Source organism: Physeter macrocephalus, chromosome 2, assembly GCF_002837175.3.
Source record: "Physeter macrocephalus isolate SW-GA chromosome 2, ASM283717v5, whole genome shotgun sequence".
Classification (NCBI taxonomy): Eukaryota; Metazoa; Chordata; class Mammalia; order Artiodactyla; family Physeteridae; genus Physeter; species Physeter macrocephalus.
The window spans coordinates 48,325,510-48,338,553 of NC_041215.1; the positions used below are offsets into that span (position 1 = coordinate 48,325,510).

The 13,044-nt window shown below is 33.7% G+C and overlaps 1 protein-coding gene across 1 annotated transcript in view; it reads right to left on the reverse strand.

Moving 5' to 3' along the window:
- The window catches only part of LRP1B (LDL receptor related protein 1B), a 1,933,320-nt gene that overhangs the window by 798,716 nt on the left and 1,121,560 nt on the right, over positions 1–13,044 (reverse strand). The window contains exons 13-15 of the mRNA XM_024122386.1: positions 9,609–9,828; positions 7,525–7,714; positions 2,672–2,794 (exon numbers count right to left, since the gene is read on the reverse strand). Of these exons, the coding sequence (XP_023978154.1) occupies positions 2,672–2,794; positions 7,525–7,714; positions 9,609–9,828 (533 nt within the window). The remainder of the gene's footprint in view (positions 1–2,671; positions 2,795–7,524; positions 7,715–9,608; positions 9,829–13,044) is intronic.

Sequence of the window (13,044 nt, forward strand, 5' to 3'; positions counted from 1 at the left end):
TGGGATCTTCCCGGACTGGGGCACGAACCCATGTCCCCTACATCGGCAGGCGGACTCTCAACCACTGCGCCACCAGGGAAGCCCAGGCAATTTTTTAAATACTACTAATAATGGGAAAAAAAACTTGCCCATGGGTAAAATTCATATTTGTGCTCTGATGTATATTATCTCAAAATCTAATTAAAGAATATTTCTCGAATATTGAAGACTAATTAGTTTGGTCAACATTGCTATTCACATATAAAGGCAAAGGAGACATATTTGGAATACAGAACTCTACAATATACATTCTTTGTAGTCATCTTGAAGAAGCTATTTCAAATTATACTCCATCTATCCTATACATCAGTGAAAATTAATAAATAAACAATGAAGAACTAAAAGTTTGAGTACTAACCAATACAACTAGTGAAGCACTGATCCAGGTCTAAAAGAAAATATTGTAAAGTTCATCAAAAATCTATAAATGTTAAAACATCTTTAAAGAGACTTATTGTTTGATAATTCAAAATAATATTCCTTGTCAGAAATCCTAAATTATAATAAGGACTGAAATTAAGGAAGATGAAGAGAATAGAATGAAGGAAGCCAAAGTCCTCATCTCAAATCGCTGAAACTCAAAATAATAGAAATAGAACTTAATTGGTGATATTATTCCAAAGGCTTAAAGAAGATGAGAAGAAGATATAACAAACTAACCATGGACAATATGGTAAAATACAGAAGGAATCACAAACAGTACAGTAACACACAAATAATATATAATAATGTATCAGAAATAATACCATACATCAAGTAGGAAAAGATGACAAATGGCTTAAAAAGCAGTCATTAAAAATCATATTTACAAAAAACATTTATTACATGGTAAAATGCTTATGCTCATATCAAGTAAAATAAGGGACAAAATAATTTATATTAGTATGATCCAAAATTTGTAAAGTACAACATAATTAAGAGTTTAATTACCAAAATGAAATAATTTAGGATCTAAATTCCAAATGTTCTACATACTAATTACATGAACTTCTAAAAGTTATTAACCTCTCAGTCGAAATTTTAAATCATAAAATGAGATAGTAATATTATCTTCCTTATATGATTATTGTAAGGACTAATGATAATCATGAACTTTTTTTTAAATGCCACATCCAGTATAAGAATTCAATAAATGTTAACTATGATTATTAGTAGTAGTAGAAAAATAATAACTTCTATGATATATAATTATAAGGATCCCCGTGAAAATGTCCTAGAAGCTTATTGTTGAATAATGGCATTATAAATAGATTTTTCATTAATGTTTTTATATTTCTCAAATGTTACTATTTATTAAATCAGCTTTAGAAATCCACATTTTAAATTTCTTTTATCCACATCTTTTCTTCTCTAAAAGAAATAAGACATCACAGATAAGTTGAAGTCTTCTTTGTTACACTTATTTCTTCTTCTGCCTCCCAGAGACATAATTATAACTAATGGAAAAATACATGAAATATTTATTCAACAATTTGTGATGGTAATTTTATGTGTCAACTTGACTAAGCGACAGAGTGCCCAGATTTCTGTCAAACATTACGCTGTTGTGTCTGTGAGAGTGTTTTTGATGAGATTAACATTTGAATCAGTAGACCAAATTAAAGCAGATTGCCCTCCCTTAATGTGAGAGGCCCTCATCCAATCAGCTGAAGGCCTGAATAGAAAAAAAGGCCTACTTTCCTGCAAGTAACAGGAATTCTTCCTGCCTGATTGCTTGAACTGTGATGTTTTTGTTTTTGTTTTCCTGACTTTGGACTCAAACTGAAACACTGGCTCTTCCTGGGTCTCAGGCCTACCAGCATTCAGGCTGGAACTACACCAATGGCACTCCTGAGATTCCAGCTTGCTGACTGCAGATCTTGGGACTGTCAGCCTCCATAATGGCAAGAGCCAAAAAAAAAAATCTTCTCGGTATCTATATGTGTACATCTTATTGATTCTCTTTCTCTGGAGAATCATGAGTAACACACAATTCAAGATTAAGTCATTCCAGAAATATTTATATTGCACTCAATATATGCATGGCATCGTTGCTGTCATTGTGCTTCAGGGACATGATGTGTGTAGACAGGACAAGTTTCAAAAGGGTCACATTGGAAAAGCAAGATGCAGTAAATTGAGGAAGGTCAGCAAAAGTTAATAAAGTGCTTTAAATCCAGGTCAAGCAATTCAGTTAGTTCCCTATTTTGATAAAGTGTAGAAATTCCCCGGAAGTCTCTTTTTGCCTCCTTTCTTGCTCTTCACCACCAAGTATAGATAACTGAGCTTACTATGCTATTTAAAGTAATAAATATCTATGTAACCAAGAACTATGCATTTTTACTTACAACTACTGATGGTGAGGTTCCTTAATTTCAAGAAATATTTTCTTCTGTGGCACATACTTATTTATAATTTTCACTAAACTAGATGCAGCAGTGACAGGATACTCAGCTAAACTTCATCATTATCATTATTCATCTGTGTATTAGATATTAATTCCATTGATTATTTATAGTCTAAAAAGAATGATACCTAAGCCATTACCTGAATTTCTCTTTTTGAGTTTGATTTTAATTCCTTTAGTTTCATCTGCTTCTGTGCCTCAGAAAGACACCTATAAACAATGAGTATAACATGAAAAGACACTTACATGTGCAAGTGGTCCCATTTTCATCTAAAAGTTGATTATCAGCACAAGCACATACTCGGCCTCCTGGAATGGCCAAGCACAATGTACTACAGTCTCCGTTATTTACTCGGCACATGTTGTCACCTGCAAGAGGAGGGAAGAAAATATGTCAGAGAACTCTGATTCCATACAAGGTTAGCTGGTTCAGGCCCATGTTCTTTCCAGGAGATGTACATAGGCGTAAAAATGTACACACACACACACACACACACACACATATATACCACAAATAGTACCTATTTATTAATGTAATAAGGATTCCTGCTGAATCCTAAATGAGATTTAAAAATGTTTGAAAATATATGATGCATTGGTAGATAAGAGGAATTTACAAGTTGGTTAGAAGAGACAGAGGTTTGTATGCAGAGAGGTAACAGGAGAGAAAAGGATAAAGTGGACAGAATGGTGTCTGTCCAGGACAGTTTCCTAGAATGGGCCCAGTGTATGCAAGTTTGAGCTCTTTAGAAAGTAGACCACTGGCACTTGGAATGTGCCTTTGGATCCGAAGTAAACAGAAAGCAAACACTGGGGAAATGGGTGGGATCTCCTTCCTCTTCTGCAAGGAGTACATTGGCATGTAAGTGCATTGAGGAATACAAGGAATGCAGGCTATCTGTGAAGCCTGAAAAATGAGCAGCCTTGCTGGTACCAGGAGAGTGTACAGTACACAAGGGTGAAGTGTTGTCCCAGTGGACCTAAACAGCAGAGGCACTGATGAGGCACGCAGTTGCTATCAGTAAAGTAGGCCTGAGGGAAAATTCATGAAGGTATTATTCATGAACATATGTGAGACACTCTCGGACACTCAGATAAAACTGAGGTAAATTTTTGAAGAGGCTGGAGGATCTGTTTTATAAAGGTGTAGGTAAAAGTAAATAAAATTTAGGTAGTCACCATTTGGATGCCATTTATTCCTACAAGTTGGAAAGGCAAGGAAGAAAGTATATCTATATACTATAGATATATATGTATAGACCAGCTATATATGTATAGACCAGCACTCCAACTGGCAGTGCAAATGCCAGGATCATTTTATACTATGTTGTATTTTCCAAGGTATCAATAAGTAACATTTTGATTATATCAGAATATCTTACTCAAACATTAAAAATGAAGAGCTTTTAATTACTGGGACACAGATAATAAAATAATACAATGGTTAAAACTGTACTGGCAGTTAAAGTGCAAGTGCCAAAAATGTGACTAAAGTGACAGAACAGTTTATTATACTTTGGGCCTCAGGAGTTAGATATGTTAAGCAGGGAGTATTAATAAATGAGTTAAAAAACTCGAAATATCACTCTATGCAATAAATATTTAACTCACTCCCATAGATTATCATTGTGTGGTCACAGATCAGAAGAAATTAACTAAATTATATAATAGTTCTTTTCATTATTCTGAGAAGTAAATTCAATTTGCTATGTATAGAAAAACTAAAAAAAAAAAAACACTTGAAAGCTAAGGAAGCTAATAATTCAAGCTACACCATCAATTTCTGAACTCAGAAAATAATTAAGTTTAGTTCAGTCTTTTTCCAATAGGGAATGCAGAATATTTTAAAGCAGCTTCCAGATTTAGCCGTGTTTATTCCATGACTATGGAATAAAGATGTAATACTTCCTAGGATGCTTAGGTGTTCTGTCTATATTATGCACTTTATGTACAGGATTAAACTGTATAGTGAACAAAACATGACTGACTACGAACACCATTAAAATAATTACACATAAATATCAATAAAAGAGTTCATTAACATATTGATAGATTTCATTATTGAAAATCCATAATGCATCAATCCCAGGGTTAGTTACCTTACATACACATTCATTTTAATTCAATTTTTATAATAAAATTACAAAGGTAGGTTTCGTCTCGTTTGTGGGTGAAACTGCTAAAGACCTAAGGATTTAAATGACTTCTCTAATATTTAGAAAAAAGAAATAATCCTTAAAAAATAAGGATTTAGAACAAGAATTATTATTTATTTCTAGGTAATAATACTAATAATCATATTATTTCTAAATAAATAGAAACAGGAATTTTTCTTTAAAATTTATGCTCTTATACTCTAACTTGTTTATGTACGACAAAATAAAACTAGATCAATAAGGGACAGAAAAATAACAAACTAAAAACAACAAAACAAAATTCTAGATTACGTCACTTTGGCAGCAGACACTTTTTTACAAATGAAATATGCAAGGAAAACAAAGGAGGAGTAGTTTTTTTTTTTTTTTTTTTTTTTTTTTTTTGTGGTATGCGGGCCTCCCTCTGCTGTGGCCTCTCCCGTTGCGGAGGACAGGCTCCGGACGCGCAGGCTCAGCGGCCATAGAAGTAAGATTATTCTGCCCCTTAGAGTAGCTGCCACAGACTGTGTGTTTGATAAACATTAGCTGAATTAATGAATAACTGAATGAATGAAACTTCTAGTTAGCAAGTTGAATGACAGAAACAGTCATTTGTGGGTGTAGAAACAAGGTACAAATATGAGAATACATATGTCTGTTGTAACAAGATAAAGTGGATTTCCTTGTTTGTATGTGAGTAAGAATACATATAAACTCTGTCTACATACTTTGCATTTCAAGGTAGATTATTTAAAGATATATTTATTTAAAGGTGTATCTGTTATACTACTGCTTTGTAATCTAAGATCTTTGAATCCTGGGTTCTATAAAGGTAGTCAAGGGACTCTTTATATTAAAAAAAAGTTTAATTGAATGCAAAATTTATTAATGATAAAACTACAATGACAAAAAAACACATGTTCCTTTCTCCTATCTAAATGTATGATAGTTATAGAATTTTCATAAATAAAAATGGCTACATAAATTAATCATATAAAGCTACTTTGTGGTCAGACAAACTTGAATTGGAATCCCAGTTTATCCCTGGCTCTTTGTCTTCTGAGGAGAATGGCTACATCTGCCTTACACTTGGATTTCTCATATGTATAACAGAAATCAATAGGCATTTTTAAAAGAACCTTGTCCATCCAAGGGATAGCACTGAACAATTATGTCAATGGCACTGTCTGAGACCCCAGATATATTCTTCATGAATATAGAATACATTCCTCATATTCCTATCAGAGGCATGCTCTTTGTTGTTATGTTTGTGACACATTACTCCTTTGGATATTTATTTAAAATGTTTATATGGAAGGAAACTCAAAAATATATGACTGTTGATTAAGAAATGGTAGGGGTAAATTGATTAATATAAAATGTGTGCCAGGCACTGTTCTAAGTCTTGCTCTTATATAACAAATAGTTATATAATCCTAACAGGAATTTTATAAAGAAAACATCTCTTATCTTTGTTAAATCTTTCATGGTGGGTCCTGATTTTTCAGAAGAAGAAAATGTTAGGACTTGTATCCAAGGGCAAGTCCATTCTACAGTAAGTCAAGGCATTTCTCATCCCATGTGGTGCATTTAATTAATGAACTCTTTAAAGCAACTAGAATTTTAAAGAACATGAAGACTGTGAAAATGTCCTGCAATTTGGCAGAGGGGAGTTCAGCGACGACATTCAAGATGAACAATTTTTAAAGAAAATGGAAACAGGAAATGTGACTGTATACTGATTAGTATAATGAAATCCAGAAAACTAGTGACCGTAAAATTAGAGGGAACAGCAGTCCTCCAAACAAGAGCCTGCAGCAGGTGAGGAGGGTTGTTGCTGTTCATAATGTTGTCTCCAGTTCATCGTAGAGAAACTACAATTGTGGTGGGGCAGCTGACGTGAATAGAAAATATTACCATGTGATCTATCCAGGCAACTGCCTCTATTCTTAATTTCTTGTCCACAACTATAACTTATACCATCTCAAATAATTAATTTTTATTCTTTTTAAAGACAATTTTATCTTTTATTAGCTATTGAAACTTCTTAGTTTATGTACTTCTATTATTTTATAAAATTGCATTTCTATCCCAGTGAGGCAATTTCAATACAGTAGAAAAAAGTGAAGCCCTTGAATAAGATAGTTTGCTTTTCAAATCTCTGATTAAGCCAAAATATCTTCAAAAAAACTCTTGTTGTTAGGTAACTTCCTACTGACAACATACACACTGAAAAAATTCAATGTTCATTAAATTTTCACAAGGATATCCATATTAAAAAAAGGAACGGTGACTATTTAGATTCATAACCAAAAATCTACCACATAATTTACTAAACTTTTTTTTTGTTTGTTACTTAAGTTCTGAGTCATGCTGTTTGTGGATGGCCTAATAAATATTAATAACTCATGTAGATAAAGAGATACAAGAATATTATCTGATTTTAATAAGACATGAATATCATGGTAGATTATTTCACTTTTATAACATCTAAAATAATTAAATGTTCCTTAAATGTATATGAAATTAATCAGATAAATATACTAAGATACTTTAAAAAATACTATTTTCCTTGTATAATGTATTTTTTAACATTTTCCCATAATGTTCCTTCCACACTGAAAGTTTTTCCACTGCTCACAATACTGACTCTTTGAAAACATTGAGGATTTTTTACTTTAAATAACAGCCTTTTTCAGTGAAGATGACATGAAAAAGGAAGTATTTGGAGAAAACCTTGAACTTCACTCAAATAGAATTCCCAGAGTTACTCACTCAGGATATTTTGAACAATAAATAATAAATTTTTATGGTAACAAAGTCTAAGATTTGAGTGACTTTGGAGTGACTAGACACCTTTTATCATAAAACTTCAGCAACACTGTCAAAATAAAGTCTTTATGCAACCTCTTGAAGTATTAGTATATGTGAAACTCAGAAGCAATTTTATCTGGTTTTTAATACCTTGTTGCTTTTGAGGATCATAAATCTGAAGCCCAAAAAGGGGTGGTCTTTCACGCCTCAGTAATGTCACCTCATTCGTTATCAAATCTAGTTGAAAAATGGAACCATTCATATAATCAGTCCAGAACACATAATTCCCATGATGCGACAGTCCAAAAGGATGGTTCAACTCTTTCCCACTGTAAACAATCTGTAAAATATAAACACATTGTGAAAAATCAGACCTGACCTTTAGAAACATAACCAAATATTTAGAGAAGCTGATATTCAATTAAGTAGAACAGATAATGATCTAACTAATAACTTACAGTTTCTTTCAGTGTATTTGAAAAATGGATTTCACAATGTGAGCATATTTTCTGTTTTTAGGACATGTTATTTGAAGGAGACCATGTACATTTCATCCATTTCAATTCTCTCATACATGGCATTATATATATGGTCAAGAAATGCAAACATTAAAATGACCTTGCCTGATACTCTTCCCTATCTCTTTTCTTTATGATATTCCAGTATCATATTCTGGCACAGGAATTGATCTGAGTAATTAGTGGCATTATGTATATTGCAGTATTGCTCATCCAATAGCCAAGGGATACAACATGGTCTAACAACACTGGGAGTGGAAGGAATCCCTTTATTCAGTTGGATTAATGCAAATTGAAGAAATCTAGTTGATGACAAGGAGGAAAGTAAAATTTTAATTTTGAACATAGAAACATTTATTGGTAGTAAACAGATATACGAGACACCTGGCTAATTTTAATTCCGCTTGTCTTGATATATTCTTTACATTCCCGTGTATTTTGTGGTTGCTTAAACTACACAGTGGAGCAATCCTGTGATAAGTTCTGTATTGCATGTAAGGTTGTAGAAGAGAATACGAATCATACCTCCCATAATAATAATACTTTTTCGTCGATCACAATTTATAAAATGATACTGCATACAATATGAAATAGCCTTTTGGACTCAATTCATCAAATATGAGAGGATTGAGCAAGTTATCCAAATAATATAGGGTTAGAAACGGAAATTTTGCTCCTTTTATCTGAACTCTTCATACCAAATTTTCATATGTTGAATAATTGAGACAGTTTATTATTTTTCTTTGCTCACTTCCATGTAGGTTAAAATATGCTGGCTAATAAAGTGCTATGTATATTGTGTACATATCAACATCTTCAAAGGGATCATAAATATTTTTTAACACCTCTTAAGTATGTGACATTAGGTTAAATGTAAATCAATTTTATTTATTTGGGGAAAGACATTTAAAGCACTTTTAGAGTTAACCAACGATTGAAATGGTCTTAATTGATTAGGACACTTCTCAAAGAGAATACTTAATAAATGGGCTTGACCAATTGTGCAATCTTCCTTTCCAAAAAAGAAGAAAGTGTATTGTCAAAGGAAGCATTTTGGTAATTTCTAATATTCTATTTTTCCAAATATCATTTAAACAGTCGAAGCCAGTTCATAATGTTATATGTGCTTAGGTGACTATAAGACAGAATACAGAGGTGATATTTTGCCAACACAGTCAACTTCATCCTCGAGCTCACCAAAGAACTGCAAAATCATTTTGCAACGATTCTACCAAAAGAGGCAAGAAGATGTTGATATTTATTCACACCCACAGGCTTGAAGTTCAGTCCACTCTTGTGTTTTAGTTCCAATGTCATGAAGTTCTTTATTTGAATAAATGAATTCTAATTACTTTGTCATAATACATAGGTTACATTTCAGGTGCAAATATTGAAGATATTTGAACCGAGTTGGGGTGCTTGGTCCTAGCAAACATCAATAATGTGGAAAAACTGCATTTTCAAACAGCTCTGATATGCTGAGAGCTTCTCTGAAAAATCCCACAAATCCTGGCATGCCACAGTGAGCTGGGCCTGGTCTCCTGGAGGCAACTGCCAGCTGCACTGCTTAATGCTCTACCTCCTTCAGCCACCCCACAGAGACTACTGGCTGCCACCTCAGAGGGGTAAAAATAAACTTGAAAGTATTTTTAACACAACACAACAAGGCTCTGTGACAGAAGCCTGTGGGTTAAAACAGCAGCATTTGTCTTTTACCTTCCTGTGAGTTCCATTCAAAAACACTTTTTCAATATGATCATAATAGGCATCACACCAGTATAATGTGTGGGTGTGAAAGTCCAGAGTTAAGCCGTTTGGCCACAGCATCTTTGAAGTCACAAAAATCTGCCGATTGAAGCCATCCATCCAGGCCTTCTCAATCCTTCCCACGCTGTCATCTATTTCATCTTCCTCCCAGTCTGTCCAATACATCCAACTAAGACATTAAAAACAAGAGCGCACACGTGTCATTTCAACCAGCCACCATATAGACAGACGCTTCCTCAGATTTGGCACCTCCATAAAATGTAGTTACATTCTGATTTGTTCTCCTACCTAAATGCTGATCTGCCCAGAGGAGGCAGCTGCAAAGTACTCAGGGAAGCTAAGATTTGTTCACTGGAGCCAATTAGACACATTTCAGAAAACCCATGACCACCACTACAGCACTTACTGGCCTCGTTTATTAATTAACCTAACAGCAAGTGCCAAATCCTGATTTTCTTTGGTGTTGGTACCAAAAGTTTGGGAAATGATTCTTGAGGCATTACTATTTTTAAATGTCCATTTGATAAAACATATAATCAATTATGTGTTTAAAAAGCAGATTAACTGGCATGAGAATGAGAGCACAGTTAATGATCTACTCCAGACTTTATTTAATCTCATATGAATTATTTATTTATTTTTTTTAAGGCAGGCAGTTGGATTGTCTCTGTTCTAAAGGACACAGTCATACTGGGTTTGTTTGGCCAGGTCTAATCTGTCTTCCTGATGCAAATTATCTATGCTTTATTGCTGCTTATTATTACCCTAAAACCCGCAGAAGATGATTGAGCTGCACAAAAGTTTAATAACAGTAGGTTGACTGACCTTGAGATTTTGAGCTTTAATTTCCGTCTCAAACAAAAGCATCTGCCTTTAAAAACAAATCTTTTGTGTAAGTTATAACAGTGGAAGAAGGGGCCTTGAGCTAACGTTCCAACTGCCTCATGAATAAGGTTAAAACCCTCCACATGTGTTGTGTTAGGGTCATGTGAAAGTTCCTGAGTTACTAATTAAAGTGAAGGCTTTAATTCAGTCATCTCATATATGACTTTAAAAAGCTTCAAAATTTTCTAAGCTGCTAACCCTGGAAGTACCCTTATTAGATCCTCTGCCTCCCATCTGTTATGGACCCTAAAGAATTTCTGAGGTAATTTGGGACAAATCTGTATCCATGACTAAAAATCCTACTGTGATCTAGACAGGCAGATTTGGGACAGCTGAGGAGGTGACACACCAGCTATTCTTTTATGCTAATTAAGCTCTTTTTAAATTCTCTTAACAGTTTACAATTATGTTGATATGCCTTTTTAGACTTGAGGAAGTATATTTAGATTGGTGAATTTTAATAAGTCCAAATACATTCTAATCCTAGAAATAAACATGGTACTATGCTTATCTTGTAACATGCCTGTTCTTCAAGTGGGTTTATTACTGGGACAAATTAAGAATAAACAGAAGATTCATTCCATTTGCTCTAATCCTGTGCTAGTTAGGCAAAACTACTTCAACTGTATAAATCAGCTATGTACAAGAGAAATAACAACTTTTTCATCTCTCTTGATACCATTTCTGAAATCTTAAACACAGTTAATCAATGCAGTTGTATTATTGTTGCTAATTTATAACTTGTTAAATTGCAATTATCTTTCCCCCTAGCTTTCCCTCTTGATAATAGTAACACTTTTTTCCTGTGACTCTCTAACCCGAATCACACACATATGTCCATGCAAACACACACACACACACAGGAGATAATTCTGGATATTCTAAACATATTTTATATTGTGTTGTTATTTGAAGACAGAATTGTTTGTGATCCAATCCACTACCTGAGACTATTTTTAGTCAAACAAAATATAAGAAAAACAAATTTTAAATAAGTGATGCCAATCTGATGGAGACCAGATACGTGATCATCTACTCAGCTGATTAAAAGTTATCACTATATTGTGAAAGCCTTATAATTATTATCAAATATGATGATTCATAAACAAACAAAATAGGAAATGCAACCTATAAAACAAGCAGGAGAAAACATAAATATTTTTGTAGGTGGGACTTGGGGTATTCATCAAATAAAAATTAGGTTAAGCCGGTCTTCTACTATGACAAAAAAAATTGTACCTCTATTTTTCAAGCCCTGTTCAAATACAATTTCTCAATGAAGTCTGCCCTTAGCTTTTCTGTCAAAATTAGCTCATTCGTTTGTTTCCTAGTGATAGTTGTTAGTTATTTTATAGAATTTATTGCATTTATACCATACATTGAATTTGATGGCATTGCATGTCTGATAATTCCAATTAAAAATTCAAATAATTAAGGGCAGGGAATATTTATCGTTCCTATTTGTACTCTGTAGCACTAAGCTTGGCTTTGTTGATATTAATCATGCCCCCAATTTAAATTGTATTATTTGATGGGTCAATCCCAGAAATTTAAAAATCCTTAAGATTTTCTGCCATGGAAGTGAAATAACTTTTAAAAAACTTGATTGAGTTGACGACATAATATCTAGCTGTTAACTAGAGGATGTGGTACTTTTAATTGAGAGAGGGATATAGAAAATCCTGTTTGGAGGGAAATATGCACTTAGCTTTGGACTCATCTTTTCTTGGAGATAATGTTTTGAGAAATCAGAACTGGAGCTATAGGTTTCTTAGTTATTGATGTTCATGAGATTTTGAGATTTGGAATGATCGCAAAGGAAGGAGTTCATCTGTAGCTATTACCTTGAGGAACAGTCCATCATAATGGATTCCTCCTCCAGGTTTACCCCCATTTCAACCATTTTTGAGGCCTGCCCATCCTATTCTTTCCTGTCTGTTGTCTCAGTTCCCACTTTTCTGTTGCTATTACAAATGCTACAGTCTGTCTTTCATCACGTTTCAAAGGGAACTCCCAACAGATTGTCTTTCATAGAGCTATCATATGGCTTTCACTTGTCTTCCTAAATCATGAATTGAAAAATGTGATTTTTATCCTCAAAACCTTCCAATTACTCTGATGTCAGCAAAATAAGTCAAAACTTTTACTTACAACATTGAAGATTTCTGCATATTTCTAGTCTCACCTCCTGCTATGTTCCTTAGAATGTCTCCTGCTCTAGCCTTAATGAACTCATCCCACCTCAAAACTGCCATTAGCTTCCTCACCTCTAACAATTACTCATACTGTCCCTTCAGAGTACAGTGACTAACCTTATGACTGCACACCCAAAGTCCCTGGGACCCTATTCATTTGGAAATCTATCCATCTTCTAAAGTTCAATTCTGAATTAAAAACCTCAGCGAATTCCCAAAGAGCATGTATTTCATTCTATTTTATTTTATAGGTAAAGTGTGTGTGTGTGTGTGTGTGTGTGTGTGTGTGTGTGTGTGTGTGTGTG